The following is a 24,836-nucleotide window of genomic DNA, read 5'->3' on the forward strand; positions in this document are numbered from 1 at the left end:
GGGCATAGAGGAGGACGGAAGAGAGAGAACAGAGAGAGGCCAGATGAGTTCCACAAAACCCAAACTCAGCCAAGGAAAGGAAAGCAGCAAACAAAGCCGGCCAGGGCTTTCGCATGGGATGGCTTCTTCTAGCTCCACCCACTTTCCCTAGTCCCTCCCCCTTTCTTAGCTCCTCCCACAGTGTCATTCAGGATGTCTAAACTTTGTGACACGCATGGCCACGCTGGCACTGTGTGTGTGTGTGTGTCCTTGTGTGCACCTGCGGGCGTGGCTGTTGTGAGGGGACACGTGTGCAGATGTGGGGGCTGCGTGTGCCCGCGTACACGACGGCCGTTGTGTCTCTCTGCGTGTGCGGAGGTGTTTGCAGTGGTTGTGCACCGCTGTGCACACAAGTACGTGTGTGTGTTTGCATGGCCAGAGGTGCGTACACCTGTGTGTGTCTCACTGCTCAGGCCTGTGCCAGGTATAACTGACCCAGGACCACCGCTGTCTCGACGCCACGGCTGTCAGCCGGCCACCACGTCGGCGCTGGTGTGTCGACCCCACTGACCGGACCCCAGAGGGAAGCAATAGACGCCTGACACAACCTGGCCAGCAGAGGGCAGTAGGCCCCAGGCTCAGGTGCAGGAAGGCCCTGCAGCGGGGATCCCCCCAGCCCTGCCCCTCACCTCGTTCTCGGAGGAGCTGGCGGACAGGAAGACCTCGCAGGCGTCGAAGAACTCGGTGTGCGAGTCCGAGAGCGAGACGATGCTGCGGTTGGACAGTTGCTGCTCCCGCCCCTTGGCCAGGTGGGCATCAGGCTGCGAGGGGGGAGAAGGGAAGTCACCGCAGGGGCGAGACCAGGGGGCACCTGGAAGGACTAGGCTCCCCATGGCGGGGCGGGTTTGCTCCCCCCGGGGAACCAGGAGCAGCAGGACTGGCTCGAAGGTGCAGCGCTAGAGAGACACCCCCCCGTCCAGAGGGGACTGGACAGCCATCTGCGGGGCGATTCAGTGCAGCACGGCTCCATTGATGGCCCCAGCAGCGACCCACAGGTGCCGCCCACCCCAGCGTGAGAGGGAACGGAGGGGGGGGGCTTCCTCCGTCATCCGATCCTGATTTCCACCGAGGGGCACGAACCCCTCGTCCCCTCCCCTCCACCCCGCCCCCGAGGGCGCCTGACCTCGTCCGGGTGCAGCGAGGTGAACGAGGCGAGCGTGGCGTCGGAGGAGATGGAGAGGGAGTGGAAACGCCGCAGATACTCCGTGTGGTCCGGGTTGTGCGAGGGAGCCTGGGCCGGGAGGAGACAAGGGAACGCTGAGGGGGGCGAGGGGGGGCGTTCCCAGGAGCACATCCCTTCCTTCCTCCCCACCCCCCGAGGCTGGCCCAGCACCCCCACCGGGTTCTGCTGGGCTCTGCTGATCACAGGTGCACAGCGTAGCCTTCCCCCCCCTCAGGCGAGAGCGCCGTCACCCAGCCAGGCCTTGCACAGAGCCACCCAACGGTCCATACGTCCAGTCGCTATGGCCCCACGCGGGATTCGAACTCGGGACCCAGAGCTTCTCCGTCTCGTTAGCTAGCGGGACCTCCATGGTGGCGGGTGCCTGGGCGGGGGGTGGAGGGGGAGTGCAGGATCTTCTACCCGGCGACTCCCGCTCCAGTCTAGACGCCGGCTAACCCGATGCCTACAAGCGCCTGGGTCTTTGTCCCCCTCTAGTGGCCGCAGCCTCATCCTTCAGCTCAAGCGCCAGCCGCTCACGCGTCACAGCCAGAGCGGCCGGGTTCAGGTCCCCGCTCGCCACCCACCCAGGGGGGCAAAGCTGGGGTCGGGCTGCAGCTCCCCGCGGTGGCAGATAGGGAGGGCACGGCGCGTGGCCCACGCGCACCCGGTGCCTTACCCCGGCCGCGGCTGCGTTCCTGGCGCCGCCCGCCCGGCGTTGCAAATCCAGCGCCCGCCGCATCTCCTGGAGGCGATTCCTCTCCGCGGTCAGCGCGGCCACCACGCTGCTGAGGGACCCGTGCACTAGAGAAGGGGTCGGGACGGGGGGGGACAAGGTCAGGCTGCCCCCCACGTTCACCCGGCGCTGAGCTTTGTCTCCCCCCAGTGGCTGGACCAGGGAAAGCGCTTTGCGCGTCTCCCCGGGCGGTGGCGGCTTGTGCCCTCCGAGCAGCAGGTCCCATGGCCTGTCCCCACCCCCCACTCCCAACCCATCCCACCTTTCTGGGCCAGGATCCAGAAGCTCCTTTGCAGCTGGCTGTACTCCGGGGGGAGACTGAAGGCCGGCTGGCTCTGGCTCGACTCCAGGTAGCGCGAGAGGTTGGGGACGGAGCCATGCAGACGGCCCACCTGTGGGGGCACGGAGCAGGGGAGGGTTAGATCCCCCCCTTTCGTACGTCAGCATGACCTCTGACCCCCCAAGGGGCTTAGCGCCGTCCTCAGAGCCCCCCCCCCCACCCAGCCACTAGGCCGCGCCTCTGCGGTGAATCTGGCTCGGGCGGGGCTCTCCCCCTGACTCAGCACCACATGGGATCTGGGCTCTCGTGGCCACACCTTGGGGGTCTCCTGCTGTGGCCTCCCCCAGCCCCCTCATTTGCCCGGGGACCTCCCTCTCCTATGGCCGGCTCCAGCCTTCGACCCCAGCAGCGCATGGGGCTGGGGAAAGTCGAAGCGGCAGGCCCCTCCTCCTGCCGACGCCGGAGCCCTCCCCAGGGCCCCGCTCACCCTGCCGATGGTGTCGTCTTTGGCAAAGCTCTGGGTGCACCACATCCTGGTGGTTCGCTTCCCCTTTTTGGGTCTCTCTGCAGCTGCCGAGGTCTGTAACCAAGAGAGAGCATGAGACCCCCCTGGCAAGAGGGGAAGGAACCACGGATTGGAGGGGGGGGGGAAGGGGCAGAATCAAGCGGCCGGGGGGGCCAGGGAACGCCCCCTGGGGGGAAAATGCAGCTGCCTCTGGGGGGAAGCACGGGGTCTAGTAAACAGCCAGCGGTGCACAGAGTTCGCTCACTAGTGTGAAATGCAGCCGCCTCTGGGGTGAAGCACATGGCCCAGTTAACAGCCAGCGGCACACAGGGATCACTCACTGAGTGTGAAATGCAGCCACCTCTGGGGTGAAGCAGGGGGCCTAGTAAACAGCCAGCGGCACACAGGGATCGCTCACTGAGTGCAAAATGCAGCTGCCTCTGGGGGGAAGCACGGGGCCTAGTAAACAGCCAGCGGTGCACAGAGTTCGCTCACTAGTGTGAAATGCAGCCACCTCTGGGGTGAAGCACATGGCCCAGTTAACAGCCAGCGGCACACAGGGATCGCTCACTGAGTGTGAAATGCAGCCACCTCTGGGGTGAAGCATGGGGCCTAGTAAACAGCCAGTGGTGCACAGGGATCGCTCACGGAGTGTGAAATGCAGCCACCTCTGGGGTGAAGCACAGGGCCCAATTAACAACCATGCTGCACCTGGCTAGTGAATCTGAGTCCCCACTGCCCTGCCCCACCCGCTGCCAACAGCCCCTGGGAAGCTCAGACCCAGGCCATCCATGTGGATGCCTTTGCACCTAGGACCCTGTGCAGAGCCCATCACCATGGATTCAGGGCACGATCCCTCCCCTGCGCTCCCCTTTGCGATCTGGGGCCTTCTCCGCTCTCAGCAATACGGGCACTGATCTCAGCCCTGCCCCCGGCTGCCCTGAAGGGTATCCCTGACACTGAGCTCCCTAGGGGGCCGGCACTGCCCCATAGGAAGGATTCAGCCCCCCCGTTCCAGCCCCCCCACCACCGGCAGTCACCTGGCTGTTGGAGATGAGGGGCACGGACGGGATGCGGTGCAAGGTCTCCAGGCTCTGGAGCATCTTGTCCAGCTCCTGCAGCTTCCCCTGGCACTCGGAGAGCTCTGAGATGGGCGGGGGGCAGACGGGGGCCAGGTACAGAGAGAAACAGGGAAGCAGCCATGGTGAACAAGAGCGGGTTGGTGCCACACTCCCCGCCCCCATCGCTCGGGCAGGGGGACGGGGCACCCAAAGGGCCCCTCGGGTCGGGAGCCACAGCACCCCCGATTTCACACCCCGGCCCCAGCCGTCCCGCCCCACTCACCTGCCGAGCACCTATCCAGCCCCTCGCTGTCCTTCAGCCAGGCGTTCACCTTGTCCCGGGGGCTGGTCAGCGCTGACAGGGCCGGGGCGCCGTCCGACGGCAGGACGCGGTTCCGGGAGCCGTAGCCCTGGGGGACGCAGGGGTAGGGGGGTTAGGGGAGCTCCCTGGGGAAGACTCTGTCCATAGGGGGAGGGGGAGGGCGAGGCCCGGATGCCTGGGTTCCATCTCCCATGACCTCCCTACCCTCACACAGACACCCCCAGTCCCCTCCCGTGCTCCCAAAGCGGATGGGCAGCGCTCACCTGGGCGGGGGGCGGGACTCGCCCGTCCGGGCCCCCCATGGGCGCAGGGCACTTGGGCTTCTCCACCAGGCGGTGGGAGCACAGCTTGGCCACCCAGCTGGTAAAGAGCTCTTGGGATTTGATCTGCAGGAGGGGGAGACCCCAGAGAGTAGGCGGGGGGGGAGAGACGGGACATGTGTCATAGACATCCCCACTCCATAGCCCCGGCCTCCCCGCTCCCACCACCCCCTCCTGCTCTCCCTGTTCCCCAACCCTCTCTCCCCCCCATCACTTCCCTCCCCCAACCCTCTCTCCCCCTACTCCCCCCATCCCGTCTCCTCTCTCCCCGTCCGCCCCATCTCCTCCCTCCCCCACCCTCTCTCCCCATCCTCCCCCGTCCCCCATCTCCTCCCTCCCCGTCCCCCCATCTACTCCCTCCTCCCACCCTCTCTCCCCATCCTTCCCCCATCCTGTCTCCTCCCTCCCTGTCCCCCATCTCCTCCCCCCCTCCCCATCCTCCCCCTGTCCCGTCTCCTCCCTCCCCCCACCCTCTCTCCCCATCCTGTCTCCTCCCTCCCCCATCTCTCTCCCCGGCCGCCCCCATGTCCCGTCTCCTCCCTCCCCCATCTCTCTCCCCATCCCATCCCGTCTCCTCCCTCCCCCACCCGCTCTCCCCGTGCCCAGACCTTGAGGTGGTAGATGTTCTCCTCCGTGTCCAGGTCCACGCGCTGCGCTTTCCTGTTGATGGACATGACGGCCAGACGGACGTCGACGGAGCCGTGCAGTTTGCCCTTGAGGACCTGGAAGGGGCGGGGTTGCAGGCCCAGGTCAGCCGGGGCGCGAACGGGCACTGGGCAGCGCCCGAGTGCATGGGATTCCACCCTCGCGTCTCAGTGCTCCACCCCGCCCACCTCGCCCCACCTGGATCGGGGGAAGAACGGTCCCCAGTGAGAGACCCCCTTCCTAACTGGCCCCACTTGGGGTGGGGGGATGGGGGTGAAATGGGGGCACGATCTATAGGGTTCCCCCTAAACACAGAGTCCTTGCAAGCCAGCTCCAGCACACCCCCCCCAGGCAGACTGATCCAGAGGCCAGGACGGGCACCCAGCCCTGTGCCATACTCACATCCTGGCGCGTGGTGGCGTATTTCAGGATCCCCTCCTCCAGCATGAAGTATCTCTGCGGGAGGAAGAGGAGAAGGAAATGAGGCTGAAGGAGGGAGGAGAGGGCGGGAACGCCAGGGGGCAGAGGGCAGCATGATCTGCCCCCAGGAGCCCAGCTCAGACGCTGGATTCAAGGCGCCTAGAGGATGCCAAAGCACCTTCCAAACGACATCCCAGAATCGCTTCCCCCAGCACTGAAATGCAGCTGCCTCTGGGGTGGAGCACAGGACCCAATTAACAGCCACACTGCCCACGGCCAGCTCACAGAGCCGGAAAATGCAGCCAGGCCTGGGCTGGAAGCTATTGAACAGCGCGTGGCAGTTTAGGACAGGAAGTGAAGGAGAATCGTGAAGCTGCAGGGGGAAATCCCCTGGGGACAGAATGTAACCACCCAAGCTGGGAGCTGACCAAGGAAACCAGGGTCAACCAACGCCCCACGTGCCCTCCATCCCTGGGCTCTGTGACGACGCAGGCAGGGCCTTGCTGGGGCATTGGATCAGCGCCGGCGTGGGGAAGAGTGCCCCCTGCTGGGGCAACGCCCAGAGTTTCCCTTCGCGGTCCCCCAGACGAGGGCAAAGCCCAGGACGAGGCGGCTGGGGATTGAGAGCTCGCCCCAGTCCCCTGCCCCACGAGGGGTCGCCCCCAGCTGCACTGCAAGGAGGCCGTGATGCGACAGCGGGGTGCCGGGTTGCAGAAGGGGGGTGGTTTTCTATCCCCCGCTCCTTCGCCTTCTCACCTTATGCCAGCCCTTCAGGGGCCACTTCCTCTTCTTCAGCAGGTAGCCCTCGTGCCGCTCCAGCTCCTGGCCGGGCCCGGTCCTGCTCCGGGGCTCGTCCACCACCTCCCAGCACTCAGAGCCCTGCAGCACACGGGTGGGGGGGTCTGATTGGGAACGGACAGGCCCCAACGCCGCCCCCCCCCAGGCGCCGAGGGAGGTAACAAGTCGTATAGTAACCCCTGCGCTGCTCCCTCAGTGCCCCTGGGCCGCGCGTTCCTTGGCGTGACCGGGCTGACGGACCACGATCTCTCTGTCTCACACACACCGGCCAGGGCTGTAGGGGTACCAGCGCTGATCGGCACTAGGAAATGGCCGTGCCCTACTGCGGGTCGGAATAGCAGGGGGCTGGGGGCCACATCAGACCTCTTTCCGGTCCCTGCCTTTGATCCAGTTTAAAGCAACATGGGCCCCAGAGAACATCCCTGGCTCCCAAGTCACTGATGGGCAGCGTCAAGCCTCCTCGCTGGCTGGCCCCGCTTTTGTGGGGCAGGGCACCTGGTTCTGGGGCGAGATCTCCAGCCGTCCTCTTTCCCGCTCCCCTCCTGAGGCTCCCCAGAGAGGAGCCTCCCCCGGCCCAGATCTGGTCCCGGGGGCAGGGAAGGGTCTGCTAGGAGCGTCAGCGAGAGGGAGGGGAGATGCCGGACCTGGTGAGCGCTGCTGTGCTTGGAAGACACGGTGCTGTTGGACCTGGACGGCACCCTCCGGGGGGAGGCTGGCTCCTTCTCGTGACTGCCCATGGCCGGGGGCTCCCTCTCGTGAACGGAACGGCCCTCGGTGTCAGGCCACCGCCTTCATCTCCAGCTCCGAGCCCCCCTGTGGGGAGAGAAACCAAACCCCGGCTTGTTACTGCCTGGGAGCGGTGCCGCCGCGGTGACATTGTGACCCGTTTCTTGGAGCTGCAGCTGTCATGAGAACGACAGGCAGGTTCCAGGTTGGGGGCAGACATCTCGATCCCAACCCGCAGCCCCTGCTATTCCAGCGCTCGAACCCGGCCCAGCTCTACCGATGCGCCTCACTCCCGACCCGCAGCCCCCTTCGGTTCCAGTCCGGTTCTGGAATTTGGCCTGGACACTGGAGCGAACACCCTTGCACTTACAAGAAGGGTGACGGGATCTTTAACACATCCACGGTCAAGGGGCTATTTGCAAATTTCTCATCCTGATTGCTTAGGGCTCCGTGGCGTGGAAGCTAAAGCAGATGCAGGATCCCGCCTTCAGAGTTTAGCCAGCCAGGGGCAGACCCCAGTGCCTTCCCTTCTGCCTCACTCTCATTTTGCGAAGAGGTGAGAACTCTGGACCTCTGGCCAGGAAGCACGTACCCCGCTGTACACAGACCTTTACCTCACACGTCCCGCCCGAACAACCATCACCCCTACAACCCCTGGGACTTTTATTTTGCAGGCAGGAGCCTTTCCAAGGCTGGCTTTGGGCTAAAAGCCAGCTTATTCCCATGGAGACCACAAGATCCAGACAGTACTTGATATGGGCCATGTGGCCAAGCCAGCTCTGATCCGCTCAGCTCAGGGTTACGGGTAGTGTCACCTGACTGCACTCGTGGGGCCAGACCCCCCAGCCGGGGTAAATCAGAACAGTTCCACAGTGGCAGATTTACACTCGCTGAGGATCCGGCCCTTTGGCTTTTCTTTTTTGCTCCGAAATGCAAGCGAGAGCTCCGAGGAACGTCGGATCACAGGAGCTGGACCCTTTCGGTCCCGTCTAGGCCAGGGCAGGCTCGGTCCTGACAACACTCCTGCCCCTCTGTCCTGTCTAGCTTTAAGGGTCCCTGGGCACAAAGCTCCCCCACTTCCCTTGGCAGACTGTTCCACAGCCCTAAGAGATCTCACCGCGACGCATAAGGCTTGAGAAGCTCCATCTGCTTGGCACACCGTGTGTAAGCTGCAGCTGAGCAAAGGAACCCCTGGGCTAGGGGGAACTGCCTCCGGGAGAGATGCCGTTAGCTTATGGAAGTGTCTCCATGGTAGGAGGCATGGAGCAGAAGTGCCAGAACTGGAGGCTTGTCTAACTGTGGAGACTGTGGAGAATACCCAGCAGGCCCTGGGGCCCATGGTGATGCACAAAGCTCTGCAAATATCCTGGCGCAAAGGAAAGACAGTCAGAATAGTGAGAGGCCAACAGGGATCCATCAGGAACTCTTTAGTGACCTGGAAATCAAAAAGGGAACCCTACAAAGAGTAGGATCAACTTCTATCCTCTCCTCTTGAGTAGGATCTACAGCCTAGTAGGATGTGGACAAATCGCTCAGGATGAATATAAACTAATGGCACAAGCATGGAGGCACAACAGCGAAAAGGCGAAGGCACAAGCTAAGCGTAACTCATCTAGGAGCATAAGAGACAAGAAGAAGAGGTTCTATAAATACATTAGGAGCAAGAGAATGCCAAAGGGAAGTGTAGGTCCTCAACTTAGCAGGGAAGGGGAGCTAATAGTGGATGGTGACATCAAGAAGGCTGAGGTGTTGAATACCTATTTTGCTTCAAAAAGAACAGGAGGACTTGTGGCACCTTAGAGAACATGTCGGAGAACATGAAAAGGTGGGAGCTTCATCTTCTCTGTATGTGTATCTAGATCTCCTTACTATATGTTCCGTTCGATGCATCCGATGAAGTGGGCTCTAGCCCACGAAAGCTTATGCTCTAATAAATGTGTTAGTCTCTAAGGTGCCACAAGTCCTCCTGTTCTTTTTGCGGATACAGACTAACACGGCTGCTACGCTGAAACCTGTTATTTTGCTTCAGTCTTCACTACAAAGATTAATTGTGAGCAGATACTGAACACAATGAACATTAACAAGGGGGCAGGAACTCAAGCCAGAAGGAGGAAAGAACGGGTTAAAGAACATTTTGGTAAGTGAGATGTATTCAAGCCAGCAGGGCCTGATGAAATTCACCCCACACTACTTAAGGAACTATCTGAAGCAAGCTCGGAAATGTTAGCAAATATCTTTGCTAACTCATAGAGGACAGGTCGGGCCCCAGAGGATTAGAGAAGGCAAACCTAGCGGAAGTCGAGGGGTTTGTGGGCGAGCAGGAGAGGACGCCCCAGTGAGGGGACAGGCCCTCCTCAGCACAGAGGCTCAGCTGGTCCGATCCAGCTGTTGTCTCTCTCCCCTCCCAACCCCCTTTTCGGGTCAGGAGCTTTCGTCTCCTCCCCACGAGGCAGGACACAAGTGTCTAGAGCAGCGATACTCCGACCTCAGGGGGTCTGGAGCCAAATTAACATTATCCAAAAGAGCCCCGGCCCTGGGAATTCATGGCTTCATTAACAACTTGGATACATAATTTTCACAGCAAAATAGACTGACCAAGTAGTCTACAATTGGTTAATAACAGAGGGAAAGCATCCTGATTGGTTAGGAGCTTAGATTGGTTAATAATTAAATCTCACAGGATTTTAATATCATGTGCTGCAAAGAGCCACTTGCAGTTTGAGTATCGCGGGTCCAGATGTATTGGGGGGAGTGTGGGGGGGAATTGCTTGCCGCTGAAGGAGGATCAGAGACGGCCATGGCTGGAGACACCAGACGGGGGGCCGGTGATCCTGTCTTAGCTGCCTGGCTGACTTGCTCAGGGTCAGACTGGTTGCCAGATTTGGGGGTTGTATGGGATTCCCCTCCTCCCCCCCAGAGCAGATTGGCAGGGACCTCATGGGGTGGATTCTCCTTCCTCTGCAGCGCGGGGCGCCAGTCACCCGCTGGGATCGCCTGGGCAGATCACACCTGATCAACTCCCTGCCACGGCAGGAGCCTTAGGCACAGCGACCAACCCTGCGGCGGCCCCTCGGTCTCTGCCTAGGCAGTTTAGTCTCCGGAGGATTGAAATGCGTTAGTCGAACTGAAGTCTTTGGGTTGAATACAGGATGAACATTACTGGCCTGTAGCTGTGCGGAGGGTCGGACTAGATCTAATGGCCCCTTCTGACGGGGTGTGATGCCGCACACGAGCGTACAGGCCACGCCGGGTCAGACCAATGGGCCATCGAGCCCAGCATCCTGTCTTCCGACAGTGGCTGGTGCCAGGTGCCCCAGAGGGAATGAACAGAACAGGGCCATTATCGAGTGATCCATCCCCTGTCGTCCAGTCCCAGCGTCTGGCAGTCAGAGGCTATGGGACACCCAGAGAATGGGGTTGCGTCCCCTGTCCATCTTGGCTAATGGCCACTGATGGACCTGTCCTCCATGAATGGATCTCATTCTTTTTTGAAGCCTGTTCTAGTTTTGGCCTTCACAACATCCCCCGGCAGTGAGTTCCACAGGTTGACTGTCCATCCATCACTGACACCCCCGTTCCCCATGTCTCTGCCTCCTCACCCTCAGAGCCCGGCACCCCGCAGCCAACCCCATGGGGAAGAGGTGGCAGGTGTGGAGTTGTTTCCGCTCACCGGAGCGCTAGGAATCTCCCATCCGCTTCTCCCCGTAACCCTCCTGCTCCCCAAGAAGCCACGACCCAGGGCACCCGGCAGCTGGCAGGATCCCTGCTAACAACCCCGGCAGAGCCCAAGTGGGGACCTGGGGAGGAAGCAGGTCTGGTGAACTTGAGGGAGCATGGTGGGGGAGGGGAAACTCAGCATGTGGCCCTCCCTGTCCTTCTCCTTTGCACCCTCCCTTGGCAAACAAATCTGTGTGTTTCTGCCAAGGGGGGGCGGATGGGTGGGAGGGCTTAACAGGGTTCTACACCTTGCCTTTCCCTGATGCTATGACAACAGGGTCATTCACAAGCCTCAGGAAGGTTTAACCTTTTCAGCACTGGGCATTTCTCAGCTTCCCCATCAGCTCATAGGCCTCTGTGTTTATCCCATTTGCACCCAGAGATCTGGGGAATAGACTACAGATGGGGGAAACTGAGGCACAGAGCGGGGAAGCGACCTGCCCAAGATCACACAGCCAGTGGGTGATGGGAGTCAGAAATAGAATCCAGGGTCCTGATTCTGGCCCCCCGGGCATGAGCCACGACACACAATCCGTCCTTCCCAGAGCTGAAACAGAACCCAGGTCTCCTGACTCCCAGCTCTACTGCTGTCCCGTCCCAACGTCGGGAAAGGAACCCAGGAGTCCTGACTCAAAGACTCCTGCTCTAGCCACTGCAGAACACTCCCCTTCCAGAGTCAGGAAAGGAACCCAGGAGTCCTGACTCAAAGACCCCTGCTGCGACCCCTGCAGCGCACGCTGCCCCCCAGGAAAGCTGGAGACAGTGTTCCAAATCCCCCCTCCCCGAATAAGCCCACAATGGGGAGTAGGAAAGACACAAAGGCAGCAAATGTGTGCCCTGGACACACTGTGGGTGCCACAAACGCCCCCCAAGGAGGATGGGGGCGGGGACTTGCTGGATGGACTGAACAGGTCCCTCCCACACTTCTGAGGACCTCGGGCCAAACTCTCCACCCACCCTGGGATCCTGCCTCCTCCAGCAGCTCCAGGCCCTCTCAGCCATCTCTCCAGGACACCGCGTTCTGCCCCCTCTGATCACCCCCGACACCCACGTCACCCCTTCCCCTCTGCCAACAACCCCCTCCGCCTCCCAGCCCCGGGAAGCACCAGCTGGAATGCCAGGCACAGCCCAGCCACCCACCATTGCCTGCTGCCCCCTCCGCCCCACACAGAGAGCTGCCGTGGCCCCAGACCCCCACCCCTCCTTGCCATCTCTCCTGGCCCACCACTCTTCACTCCTCCACCCCCCATTTTGCACAACCTCCTCTCACCTCTTTCAGTTCAATACCGGGAAGCGGCCTGAGCCCTGGGCCGGGGTCCGTTTGCATGACAGCAGCACCTAGGGGCCCCATTGTGCCAAGTGCCACATGTAATAAGAGGCAGTCCCTGCCCCCAAGGGCTCACAGGCTGAATAGACGAGGGTGGGAGGGGAAACTGAGGCACAGAGCAGGGCTGTGACTTGCCCAGGGTCCCACAGCAAGTCAGTGGCAGAGCTGGGAACAGAGCCCTGACTCCCACTGAAGTCAACAGGAGAACCTCCTAATCACAGGGTATGGGCATCAGGGGGGCCAACACCTACCTCCTCACCCCCAAATATTTCTTAGATACGCTCCAGCTTTTATATCATCTGAAATCTCAGTCACCAAGACCCAGTACACGCTGATCACAAACCCAGATGCAACTCAAACTGGAGGGAAACTGACATTTTCCAAGCAAATTTCTGTTCACTACACAACTTTTTTGTTTTAATGTGATCTACCACGTGAAACATAAAAAGGAGAGTAAATACATATATAGCGCAGAGACTGGCTCAGCAGGGTCCTGGCCCCTGACTGGGGCTCCTTGGTGATATGATAATGCAAATAATAAAATAATAATAATACATTATATAGACAAACACCCATCCCTCGTATAAATTCAGATGAGGCTAAAAAGTACCGAAGTCTCAGGCAGTGAGTCTAATGGTTAGAGCAGGAGACTGGGACCCAAGACTCCTGGGCGCTAGTCCCAGCTCTGGGAAGCAGTGGGGTCTAGTGCTTAGAGCAGAGGGACTCAAGGAACCAGGACTCCTGGGTTCTAATCCCAACTCTGGGAGGAGAGTGTGTTTAGTGGTTAGAACAGGGGTGTCTTGGAACCAGGACTATTAGGTTCTACTCCTAGCTTTGCCACTAACCCACTGTCTCACCTCAGACAAGTCACTCCCGTCCCCCCGTGCCTCAGTTTCCCCCATCTGAAATGGGGATAACGATACTGACCCACCTCAGATGGGATTTTCAGTCTTGACTCCCCAACACCCATGAAGCACTTTGAGATTCCTGAGTAGAAAATGCTGGAGAAGGGCCCAGCGTTACTCTTACACAGGGTGGAGAAAAATGGCTAAGAATCTCTTTTGGCTTCTCTTCCGAGGACAAGTGCAACTTCCCCTTGACAGCTAATGACCTGGGAGCTGCCAGGCAGCCGGGGTTCAGAGTGCAACCTCCATCCTCCCCCGCTACCCCGCCTCATTCTGCTTCCTCGGCATTTCCTACATGTGGCCCGCAGTGACTCAGTACCTATGCAGGCAGCTCATGAGGGCAGATCCCCTTCTTTACCCTCCTACCTTGGGGGTGACCTGCTGCACTCAGCCGCCACATACCTCGCGGGCTGATAATCTGTGAACGGACCACAGGCCACAAAGTCCGGAGGGCCTGGCTCCGTACAGGCGGAGGGAGGGGGTGTTGGAGTCAGGAAACAGGTGCGGTGTTGGGAGTGTGCAAAGATGAGGGAGGACCTGGAAAGGGTTTAAGGGCAGCGGGGGAATGGCAGGGTCCCTTAGGTGTTGTTTTATCTAGAGACCTACCAAAATGAGGCTGAATCTGACAACTCGAGACTAGACCGAGGGCTTTGGTTCCGGGACCAGGCACAGATCAGATTTGCCAAGTGGGTGCTGAAGGCCCGGATTGTGGGAGCGGAGTGCTGGCCCTGAGCTGCTCTGAAAATCTGGCCCCACGCTCCCTTGTCATTCCAATCTATCAGCCCTTCAGGGCCAGGATTGTCTCTTAGCCTGTGTTTGTACAGCACCCAGCACAACGGGGCTCTGGGTGCTACTGTCACACAAACAGCCACAAGACGTGTGTGAATGAACCTGACGAGGCGTGCGCCATGGGGAGGTCCCGTCTCCCCCCACTCACTGTAAATTTCCGCCCTGCCTGCCGCCTCAACGCTACCTATCAGATCTGCGTACCCACTCGGATGTCACCCATCGCCACTGCTAAAAATACCTGAGACGTCTACGGTGCTTTTCAGCCCAGAGGGCTTTGCAAATGAAGTGTCTGAGCCTCGCTTCACCCAGGCATTCTGAAATGCAGCAGCTTCTGGGGTGGAACGCAGCGGCTGCTTAATAGTCACGCTGCCCCACAGTTTTAGGGCAGGAAGGGAAGGAGAAGGCTGTACCCAGGTGAAACTGCAGGAGGAATTTAAGGAGGCAGAATGCAATTACAATTGGGCTGGACAGCAGGGCAACACCCCGGCCCAATAAGACCACTAATAATTGGCCCTTTGCATGTTCAAACCACCGTCTCATCCTCCTTTAGGGCACTTCAGCCAGTATCCTTACCCCCACTTTACAGATGGGGGAAACTGAGGCAGGGGGAAAAAGAAGTGACTTGCCCAAGGCCATTCAGCAAGTTAGCGGCAGAACTAGGAACAGAACCCAGGCGTCCTGGCTGCCTGTCTCCTGCTCTAAACCCTAGTCGGCACTGCCTTCCCCAGCTGAAAATAGAACCCAGGCGTCCTGGCTGCCTGTCTCCTGCTCCAACCCCTAGTCGGCACTGCCTTTCCCCGCTGAAAATAGAACCCAGGCGTCCGGGCTACCAGGACAGCACCCAGCCCACCGGGGTCCCGGTCCGTGACGGGGGCTGCCAGTCGCTACCCACCGCAACTACCCTATTACACACCGGCCCCCCAGAGCTGGGGCCAGCCCCCCCAGCCAGAGCCCCTTCCTGGAGCGGCCTGGAGGGGGGACAGACAGACAGGGACAGACCCCCGCCCATGCCAGCGCAGGGTCCGAGGAGACCCCCCCCCCTGGGCCCCCCCCCCCCAGCCCCAGCCAGCGGGGGGCGGCTCTGCCTCCCCGGGGCGCTGCTCCAGGCAGGACCCGGGAGCCGCCGGCAAGGGAGCCCCGGAGCGGGCCGGGGGCCGGATCCCAGCCGCCCCCCGGGCACGGAGCCAGGGGGGCGCGGCCGGCCCCGCGGGGCGGCCCCTTACCTAGGCGTGCGGGGGCAGCCCCAGCCCCGCGCCGGCCCCTCCGCCTTCGCCCGGCCGCATCTGTGCCCAGCGCCGCCGCGGCTGGCGGCAGGAAGCCGGAACACGGAAGAAAGCGGCAGCGGCTCTCTCGCCCCTAATCCCCGATCGCGGCTCGGCTCTGCCCCCCTGCTCCGTGGAGGACTCGGGAGAGGAACGGGACCGGGACCGGGACCGCGCGGTCCGGACGCGCCCGGTCCAGCCTTCCCGGGCAGGGTCCTGGTCTCGAACCGGGCGCTGCCCGGGCCGGTCGGGGAGGTCTCCGGCGGGGTGCGGTAGCAGTTGGGAGGGGAACAGCTGCAGAGACTCCCCGAGAACCGGCCCCGACAGCCGCAGGTGGCACCGGCGCAGCAGAACCGACCCAAACCCACACCTGACCTGGGCCAACACGGGAGCAAGCGGGAACCCACCCAAACCCTGTCACCTGGGCCAGGACCAGCTCACCAGGGCTGACCCAAACACACAGCCACTCGGGGCAGTACCAGCTCAACAGAATGGACCCCAAAACAGGCGGTCACCTGGGGTACAGGTTTCAGAGGGGGTAGCCGTGTTAGTCTGTAAGAGCAAAACCAACAAATGTAGTTGGGCATCTGATGAAGTGGGTTTTAGCCCACGAAAGCTTATGCCCAAATAAATGTGTTAGTCTCTAAGGTGCCACAAGGGACAAACCGAACATCTTCTCAGTTGCTCCATATTAACTGGCAGGACAAAATCAGCAAAGAGCATATTTGTGGCTAAACCCATCAACCACCTCCATCAGTTTGAGCGGCTGTCTTGATAGAGACCTTTTATTAGCATGAACGAACAAAGGGCAAGGAAGGCCCCTACAGGGCCGGTGACCACATGGGCACCCCAAGCTTCAGTTGCATAAGATCGCCAGCAAGGGACATAGCCACAGATCACATGAAGGACCTCGCTAGACGTGAGCCGGGCTGGCACTCTATGTGCACAGAGGCTACGTCCCTTTTGGACTTGTCACGCTGGTTACCCTCAGCATGGTGTCAGATTGTCTCACAATTAACGTAGCCTCCTAACACCCCTGTGGGGTAGGAATTGGGAAGGATCACACACACACAAACCTCTGCCAATTTTACACAGTGGGTATTGAGGCTCAGCGATGTCAAGTGATGACCCCAAGGCCACAAAAAAACATAGCAGAGCCAGGAGTCGACTCCCACTTTAGTGCTTTAACCACATAGTCCTCCATCCTCTTGCTTCTCCCACTGGCACAATAGTTCCAGAGTCAAAGTCCTGCGGGCTGACAGTGCTCAGCTGTTTAACGCTAGGGACTCCTCGCTGGAGAGTCCCCTGCTGATCTCAAAGACAGCAGAAAATTTCAAGTTTGGGGCCAAAAATCAAACTGACATCGTTTGGCCGAAAACCAAAATGTTTCTGTTTTGAAATGGTGCTGCGGTGCCCCATGGGTATTGTTGTTTGGGTGCCTCATACTCCCATTCACCTCTACAGGCTGGTCTCCCATGATGCATCATCTCGCCTCTTGGTGAGGGACAGCAGTGCATCATGGGAGATGAAATCCAGCCAGGAAGCAAAGTTGATAGAGAATGGGAGTGTGAGGCACCTGAACTACAACTCCCATGAGGCTTGGGGGCAGCCTTTCAGAATTGAAATATTTTGGATTTCGGCCAAACTATTTTGGATTTTGATCTTGTGCCAAAAAACTCAACATTTTCCATGGGAAGAAAGAACGCTTTTTAGGATGTTGAAAACCCAATTTTCTGCCAAAAAGCTCAAAAAATTGTCACCCTTATCTTAACAGCTACAGCAGCACAAAGTAAAGTGGAGAGAACATTGGTTCCTCCAGGCAGACAGGACCCAAGCCCGCTGCGTTTCGGAGATCAGAGTTAATATCTTCAGCTATCTCCGGAAGGGAGTAGGAAAGCACAGCAGGGCCACAGCTGCAAGTGTACAGATACAGAGTCGAAGAAGCCACCGGAAGGAACTAAATTGCAGGGGCATAAAGGGGGATGGAGAATGAGGAATGTTGTTGATCCAATAGCTAAAACCAACCTCTGCTTCCAGCCGCTCTCCCTGTTCACCTGTCACTGGAAGGAAAAAAGTTGCACAAAATGGACATGAAATCTATATATTTTTTCCCATTTGCATCAACATTTTTCTTTGAACATATTTCAAGTTTTCATCAAAATAAACATAAAATGACCATTTTTTTTACAACCCCCCTTTTTTAAAACAAAACCTCCCCCCCCTCAGTGCAGATATCAGAGCTGTTATCACTCAGATATTGCAGAAAGAAAAAATCCAGTCAATTTGCAATTGGAGCACCAGCAGTAAACTCCATGTGCTAAGCCCAATGGCAGAAGAATTTCCACTTCGGTGCATTGTGCCAAGTATTTTCTCTCTCTCCCCCCCCCCCCCCGCACAGTTGTAGCAGTGGGGCACCCATTGAACCATCTGAAAATGCAATGTCACTGTTGAGGTTTCCAGATCATGTGCCGGCCAGTAGGGTCTTTCCTGGCCATATCAGATCAGTGGGAGAGGGGGTGGGACATGGTCTACACCGCACCGATGGAGGCATGTCTGTGTTCTACAATCAACCGAAAGGGTCATTAGCAGCACACACTCTTAGAGCAAAGGCATGAAGCAGACATTCTCCCCCCTTGAGAAGGGGACCGGGCTGCCCTCGTAAGTTACCTGTGCTTGGGACAGAGGTGTCACTGCTAGCCCCCTTTGATCTCCTGGCCCTAACAGCAGCATTTCCCTACCCTGCCAAGGTCACCAGGGGAAATCAGGCTCCCTATTGCTAATCAGGAGAGCACCGCACTTGCTTGGACTTGGGTCACATATCAGGGAACAAGAGCCGTGAGTAGCGAAGGGATCGGCCCTCCCAGACGCCTATAGCAATGCCCAGGCTCAGGTATATCAAGTGATTTATGCTACGAGCGATAAAGGGAGTGAGCCTGAAGCAGCCTGGGAAACGCACAGGTCTACAGGCCCCAGGGAGAAGATGCAGCAGCTCCCTCACAGGCAAAAGGATGGCCGTGCAGTTCTCAGGCAGGAAATTGAGGCAGAGAGCTGGGTTCTGTTCCAGACTCTGCCACATCCTGTTACTCTGAGCTAAATATAACTCTGACATCAGTGTTGGTGGGAAGCGGAAAGACACGACACTACACACACAGGCCACTGGTGGGTAGAAATCCCCCGTGTCTGGGAGCAGGTCACGTCCCAGCTGTGCCTCTGTTTCCCCAGCAGACAACAATCCCCTGACATCTTTAATATTGGTAAAGGGGCTTGAGATCCTTGGATGGAAGGTGCTGGAGAAGTCCAAAGACTATTACCCTCCTTAGCTCACTAAAGCTAAGACTGAACCCATTGACTGGACAGATTGGAAGAGGCATTCGTGCGTGTAATCACGGAGATCACCACCTGCCATCCAGAGAGTTTGGTGCATCTCGGAAGAAGCAGGAGCAGCTCAGATTAACACCAGACTTTGTTCTTTAGTCTCCCAGGAGACCTGTGAGATGCTCTACCACCCAGGTTCATTTACTGGGAGAAGGGTTCCCTGTGCCTGGAGTCTAAGCAGAGCCCACGGACTGAGTTGGCAAAGGGACTGGACCTCCTTCTCCCTGCCTGCACTGGGCTGAGGACCAGGGAGGTCTGTGCTCTGCCGAAAGGCGGCTTCAGGCCAGTATCCTGCGGCATCAACACTACGTTGGTCATATTGCAGCTGGAAGGGAAGCCACCAAAGGAGGCACATGGGGGGAGAAGAGAGGGACCAGCTTTGTAAAAATCCTAAGAGCAAAGCCTCAGACAAAGACTCCCGCAGCCCAGACATTCTAGAAAACAATGTTTATTAACGAGTCCTCCCATTTCGCTCCCACTGCCAGGCTGGGGCCGGGCTTTGATGCTTTACAAAGTTCAGTTCAATAGCACAGACGAAGGAGCTGTGCACAGGCAGCCGTTAACACCCACGCCAGAACTCGCTTTCAGGGAGTTTGTCCATCTTTGGAGGAGGCATAGGCAGTATTGTCACTGCTACTGCATGGCCCCAGTCCACACAACTTTGAGGCCAAAGCGATCAGAAAAAAAAATAGGGGCTCTGGGCCAATAACAATTTAAATGACAGTGTTGACAATGCTAGGACAAAGCATTTTATACAGCAGGCCTGTAGATTTATGCCATCCACAGCCCTGCTTCAGCTAGGCACAAGTCCACTCACATCAGTGGTATTAGGCCAATTTACAGCAGGGTTAAAATCTATCTCCACATCTTCAGTTCCCCATCGCTACCCAGCCCCTGCAAGCAGCAGCGAAGAGGAGAGATTGGCTGCCACTTGACTACACTGTGAAGGCTATTTTGCTAACATCCCTTCCTGCTAACGCAGGGCTGGGCTTGGTTTCAGACTCAGTGGAAAATCAGTGGCACTTGGAGATTTTCCAGAATCTTTCACAGTTTAACAAGAACAGATGCCCCCTTCCCTCCCCCAAGAAATTCTGTTTTGCCAAAAAAAAAAACCATTTTCCATCAGCAAAAATGTCTCCATAGAAAACGCTCATCCTGCTCTAGGGGTAACCGCGCACTCAAGCCATGAAGGGGACGTCGACACAGCAGCTGGGAGACAGAATACCCGGCTGGGACAGACGTCCGTGCATTAGCTCTACTCAAGCCACACCTAAAAATTGCAGGGTGGCCACAGGCGCACAGACTAGCCCCACGGGGGGTTGGGTGAGACTAGACACAGGCGGCTACCTCGAGCCACGGTGGACACAGTGCTATATTTAGGGGGGAGCTTACGCAGAGCTAACGTGTGTACATCTGCCCGCACTGGGAATTACACTTTCCAGCTGCTGTGAAGGCATATCCCTCCGTTCTGTGTCCCTAGCATAGCCTGCTGTTTCAGTGTCTTCTTCACTTCCTGTCTTAAACTGTAGAGGAGCGTTACTGTGTGTTGTTAAACAGTTGGTGCCTTCCACCCCAGAGGTGGCTGCCTTTCAGTTCCCCTAATTGAGAGAGGGGCTCTGAATTTCCCCATGTGCTTTCTGGCCCCCCCGGAGCCCAGTGATTCTCACTGCTGGATTGGTGGTGGTTGGAAAGCATTCAGTACTACAGCCACCATCTGCTCCGCTCCCCACATCACTGAACAATCCTTCCCACTGACGAAGACTCGAGATGATCCATCAGCGGCATTACCAACTGACCAGAGGGGGCGTTACAGAAAGTGGAGGGAGGAATAGCGTCGCATATCCAGGCTGAGAAAGGGGGACTGGACCCACCTTGCAGACTCCACCCCCAAACAGTAGCACATTCCATTAGCACCAGTCTGACAGGTTAGTCCCCTAGGATCTTTTTCCTGCTAATTCTGTTGTTGGCTTAGACAGGCGATTGGCCTCTCCCACTAATCCGCACCAACCTGAGATGAATCCTGGCAGGCTCCCTGCTATAAGCCTCTATGTACAGGATGTGGTTAATAAACAGTGTGCCAGGGAACTGGCATCAAAGGCCTGCAGAACTCTTGGCAGGCCCCAACTCAGCCTGGCCTTCCCCTGCCTTCCTATCAGTCTCCCCAGCTCCGCCACTTTGCTGTTTGATGTACTGATCCAGCAAAGCCGTGAGTTGCACAGAGCTGTGCTGCAGGAGAGCACACGCCTGGGACGCCAGGAGAGAAAGAGTGCCCACCACTTGCCCCTGGGTGATTTCCATAGTGGGCAGCTTGGAGTAGTTTATGACCCCCTGCTTGCTTAGGATGGTGTCGTCAATGCAGGCACCTGAAAGACAAGAGAGGAGCAGACACGGCTGAGTGCAAGATACTGGTTACGATGCAAAAGCAGGAAAGAGAGCCAGGGATCTTTTATTTTCAATAGGTGTGTTAGGGAGGTGCTTGGTTATGGGAGTTTAATGCTGCTGGATTTACAGCCCTGGAGAGCATGTTGCCTTCTTTGCAGAGGGGGAAGGAAAAAGGTTATATGCTTTGCTTGAGATCAGGCAACAAATCAGTGGCATAGTCAGGAAAAGAACCCAGGAGTTCCTGGCTCCTAGCCCTACACTCAGTTCAGTAGACAGGACCTAGAAAGGAACAGGTAGCAGCAGCGTGAGCGTCCCTGTCAAAGTGACTCAGACCTGACTTGAAGGGGCCACTTCAAGGGGAGCGTGATCCTGGTCTCTAACTCTGCCAACAAGGTGGGGGAGAAGGGGCTTGCTAATGTGAGGTGAGCACCTGCACTCAGACCAATTCATCCCCCTAGCAGTCATGAGGTGGTCAGGGCTTTGGTTGGCTTCCATCCTGGACTGAATTTCAATCCGTGATCTAAAGAGCTCCAGCCTCTTCAGCCGTCCAGTAAACAGCCCCACATGCCCAGCTAAGTGTCGCTGTTTGTGAGCCTGGTTCAAAGTTGTTCTCTTCTCCAGAGACCTCTTTGTACAGTCACTGGTCCATGAGACCCAAGGAGCAATTCCTCCAGCCTTCCAGGGAGCTGCACCAGCTGGGCTGCCACTGGACTGGGTTAACACAAATCCCTCTTGCACATGCTGGGCACTGAGGGCAACGCAGCTGTGCCAAAGATGCCAGGGCCAACTACCTAGAGACAAACGTTCCCCTCGCAGATGCATCCAGAGGTAGTGTGGGCCACAGGGCACCGAACTACCAGGCGGGACACAGGTTCTATTACCAGCCCTGGCAGAAGTATGGCATCACTCTGAGTAAACTGTTTTCCCTCGGTCTGTTTACTCCACCCACCCTTTCTCTTTTGATCATAAACTCTTTGAGGCAGGGGCTGCCTCTCACTAAGTGTATGTACAGCGCCTAGCGCGAAAGGGCCCTGACATCAGTTAGCGCCTTTAGACACCAGTGTAATATAAGTAACAAGATCTGATGCTCTCCAAGCAGGTTGATCCAACAGATTAGCCTGATTGAGGGAGAATCCTTACCTAGGAGGTTTATCTGTGGCACGTTCTTCAGTATTCGCAACATTTCCTTCACCTTGATTTCTGGGCTCACTAACATGAGATTGAAGCCCACAAAGAGAGGAAGGAGGTTCTTGTATTTGGATACTGACAGGTAGGGTCTCACAATCTGAAAGAGGGAGGCGAACAGTAAGTGAGGTAAGGGAGACAGAGAGAGAGAGATCACACTTAATTTATCACAAAAAGGCTGAAGCGGTCTTCAAGGTACCACAGGAACAGTCATTTCAGGAGCCCCATATTCAAATTAAGCCCTTTATCTGCCCAGATGAGAACAGACCTGGGCCCTTCCCGAGATCTGAGACCAGCAGATTCCAGACACCCTCTAACCAGAATTTTCAGCACAAAACCACCTTGAAATTGGATTCATTTAGCCTAAGTGGCCAGCATCATCAGTTCCCCCGTAGCCAGATGTTTTTCTGACATTCCCTCTGCAGTGCTCACAGGCCCTTACATGGCAGTGTGTTTAAAACGCCCGGTGCTCCAGAAAGAGGCAGAGGAGGGAAAGCTTACATCCTCCAGTAAGTGAATGATGAGATCGTGTGCTGACGGCTGCTTAGAAGCCTCACCTAGCGCTGAAATGCAGAAGCCCGTTTAGTGGGGAAGGCCAGAATGAACATGTTATACTTGTGTGCAGTGCACTTCACTTGAAAACAACTGCATTCTGAAGCAGGTGGGAATCAGTCCGAAGCCCTCCGTGGTTTGGGACCCAGCTGCCCCAGATCTCACTCCCTATGAAACATCAAGAGAGCCAAGCTAGATGTTGAGCTGTGGGCAAGGCATTCTGGTGCAAGGTCCCTGGCTGCGGAACATGCTCCCTCTAGTGGTGCGCCAGAGCACACCGATCTTCAGGACAATGCAAGGTTCATCTTTTTTGGCCAACCATTCGTTTGCCCTAGAAGCCAACCTCCACAATCTTAGCCCATCTGGTGCTTTGTGTAGATGGCACTTAACTCCAGATGAGGCTCTTTTTTTTAATATATGTAACAAACCCAGATACCACAACAAAGGGCGCACAATAACCTTCACCCCCCCCCCTTTCTTTTGGCAGTCTTGGGCACAATCACACACTGGCTTTGCTACACCCCCTTAAGAACTAAACCTCGCTCCAATAGGAGCAGCCTGCCGCGTTGGATTTAGCTGCCAGGCAGCTTCGACTGTACCTCATTAGGGAAGAACTTGACTTGGATGTTGTGCTTCCTGAGGCGGTGTTTCATGAGCAGCATTTCCTCGCTGGGCGTAAAGTTGTGCTGACACACGGCAATCATTTTACTCTCCCGGAACGTCTCCACCACTTGCCAGCGTAACAGCTTTGCATAGCCATTCTCCTGGGAGAGGGAGAGACGTATTTTTTTTTTTTTTTTTTTTTTTTTTTTACACACAACTGTCAAAGCCTAGATCTGGGGGGGAACCTGGGTGCCAACCTGAAGCCTGCGCAGAGAGCAGTTAAGCAGAAGAACTCTGCCTTTATAAAGCTCCAGTCACCCAAGAACCTCAAAGGGCTTCACAGAGGTGGGCTCCATCCCCAGTTTACAGATGGGAGAACTGAGAGACAGAGATTCAGTGACTGGCCCATGATCACACACAGGGTGAGTGGCAGGGCCAGGAATAGAACCAAGGAATCCTGACTCCCTGTTCCCCGTTTTAGTTACTAGCCCAGAGTACCATCTGAACTAGGGGTCCGATCCCGCACCCACTGACATTAACAGGCCGTTGACTTAGCGAAGAGCTGGATTGGGTCCTTCACAAATGAAGAGCCAAGACGGGAAAGAGCAGAATACGAAGGTTGAAGAGGCCAGCTCCGGAGAGCCGGCACGGGCATAACGCCTCATCTGAGAGATGCCAAACATCTCCAGCTCATACATGCTTCAGCAGCCGTGATTGGGATGCCCAGCATCACTGATGAATCAGGCACGCAGTGAACAGAAGGGCCGATCAGACCTTAAAGCCGAAGGGATGTAGAAATGCTGAGAAATTCAGGAGACAGGGCTCACTCAAAGCCTGTATCACTCAAGATGCTGATAGGGAAAAAAAACAACAGAGCAACAAAAGAGAAGTCCAGACCCAACAGCAGCAAGGATAAGAAAGGGAATACCAACTATAACCCGAGAAGGTTTCCTAGAGTCACGAATCCCCAGCGAATAATCAGAGCCCGTAAGGGCGTGTCTACCCTGCATCTGGGAACAAGCCTCCCAGCCCGGGTCCAGAGACTTGGGTTAGCCGGGCTCAAGCTAGGACGCTAACAATAGCTATGTAGGCTGGAGCTTGGGGTCTCAAGCCTGGGGGCACTGTGGGCTCGAAACGCAATATCAAAGCATCATCAACGCAGCTATTTTTAGCACGCAAGGGTGAGCCCAACTAACAAGCGTCTCAGCGTGGGCTGGGAGCCTTACCTCCTTGACTGCTTTGATGTAGGGAGTGATGCACTTCTCCGGGACGGCCGGTTTGGGAGCGATGTACTCCGTCACCGCCATCAGTTTCTGCCGCTCAAAGTGCATCGCCTTCCAGTGCCGAGTGACTGACTTGGCATGGCGGACGATCTGCAGGGTAGGCAGCCAGCCTGGTGCAGGAAAGAAAAAAGAACGATGTAGTTTAAGCGCACCTGAGCCCCGAGGCCTTTGACCCCGAGTTGGACCGCGACCTGGGATGTTTCACAGAAACCCCCCATGAGGGATAAGTTCAGCCTGGCCCTGCCACTGTAGGCTGCAGAGGCGTTTCAGTAACTGACCAGCCCAAGATGCAAAGTTCTGACCCGGATGTGAAATGTGGGGGCAGGGGGGGGCGCAGGGGTCACGTGTGGGTCTGAAGATCAGGCCCCACTGCAGCAATAACTGTGACATGCCACGTTTGGTGTGTTTGGATTTACAGGGGGGAGGGGAAAGGAAGGAGGAGCGG

The 24,836-nt window shown here is 57.3% G+C and overlaps 2 protein-coding genes across 2 annotated transcripts in view; both read right to left on the reverse strand.

Annotated features, from left to right (window-relative positions):
* The window catches only part of OSBPL7 (oxysterol binding protein like 7), a 25,264-nt gene extending 10,220 nt beyond the window's left edge, over window positions 1-15,044 (reverse strand). Inside the window, exons 1-14 of the mRNA XM_026654667.2 lie at window positions 14,973-15,044; window positions 6,930-7,098; window positions 6,244-6,366; window positions 5,470-5,523; window positions 5,031-5,144; window positions 4,366-4,488; window positions 4,064-4,190; window positions 3,760-3,863; window positions 2,702-2,794; window positions 2,197-2,326; window positions 1,878-2,002; window positions 1,163-1,270; window positions 669-800; window positions 551-587 (exon numbers count right to left, since the gene is read on the reverse strand). Coding sequence (XP_026510452.1) covers window positions 551-587; window positions 669-800; window positions 1,163-1,270; window positions 1,878-2,002; window positions 2,197-2,326; window positions 2,702-2,794; window positions 3,760-3,863; window positions 4,064-4,190; window positions 4,366-4,488; window positions 5,031-5,144; window positions 5,470-5,523; window positions 6,244-6,366; window positions 6,930-7,022 — 1,363 coding nt within the window. The 5' untranslated portion in view covers window positions 7,023-7,098; window positions 14,973-15,044. The remainder of the gene's footprint in view (window positions 1-550; window positions 588-668; window positions 801-1,162; window positions 1,271-1,877; window positions 2,003-2,196; window positions 2,327-2,701; window positions 2,795-3,759; window positions 3,864-4,063; window positions 4,191-4,365; window positions 4,489-5,030; window positions 5,145-5,469; window positions 5,524-6,243; window positions 6,367-6,929; window positions 7,099-14,972) is intronic.
* A 3,801-nt stretch (window positions 15,045-18,845) lies between these two features.
* On the reverse strand, window positions 18,846-24,578 carry MRPL10 (mitochondrial ribosomal protein L10). Its single transcript, XM_026654711.2, has 4 exons — window positions 24,335-24,578; window positions 23,105-23,269; window positions 21,909-22,053; window positions 18,846-20,749 (listed from the first exon to the last, which is right to left on the reverse strand). The coding sequence occupies exons 1-4, from the start codon at window positions 24,437-24,439 to the stop codon at window positions 20,478-20,480; spliced, it is 687 nt and encodes a 228-aa protein (XP_026510496.1). The 5' UTR covers window positions 24,440-24,578; the 3' UTR covers window positions 18,846-20,477.
* Window positions 24,579-24,836: the final 258 nt, after the last annotated feature.

The sequence above is a fragment of the Terrapene carolina genome, unplaced genomic scaffold (assembly GCF_002925995.2).
Source record: "Terrapene carolina triunguis isolate 2854851 unplaced genomic scaffold, T_m_triunguis-2.0 Scaffold193, whole genome shotgun sequence".
NCBI lineage: Eukaryota > Metazoa > Chordata > Testudines > Emydidae > Terrapene > Terrapene triunguis.

Excerpts from the sequence above, each read along its gene's own strand:
- MRPL10 (XM_026654711.2), bottom strand. The coding sequence starts at position 24,439 with ATGCACTTTGAGCGGCAGAAACTGATGGCGGTGACGGAGTACATCGCT. Across the intron at positions 23,270-24,334 it reads ACATCAAAGCAGTCAAGGAG|GAGAATGGCTATGCAAAGCT; the intron begins GTAAGGCTCCCA and ends TCCCTCTCCCAG. Across the intron at positions 22,054-23,104 it reads TCAAGTTCTTCCCTAATGAG|ATTGTGAGACCCTACCTGTC; the intron begins GTACAGTCGAAG and ends TCCCTCTTTCAG.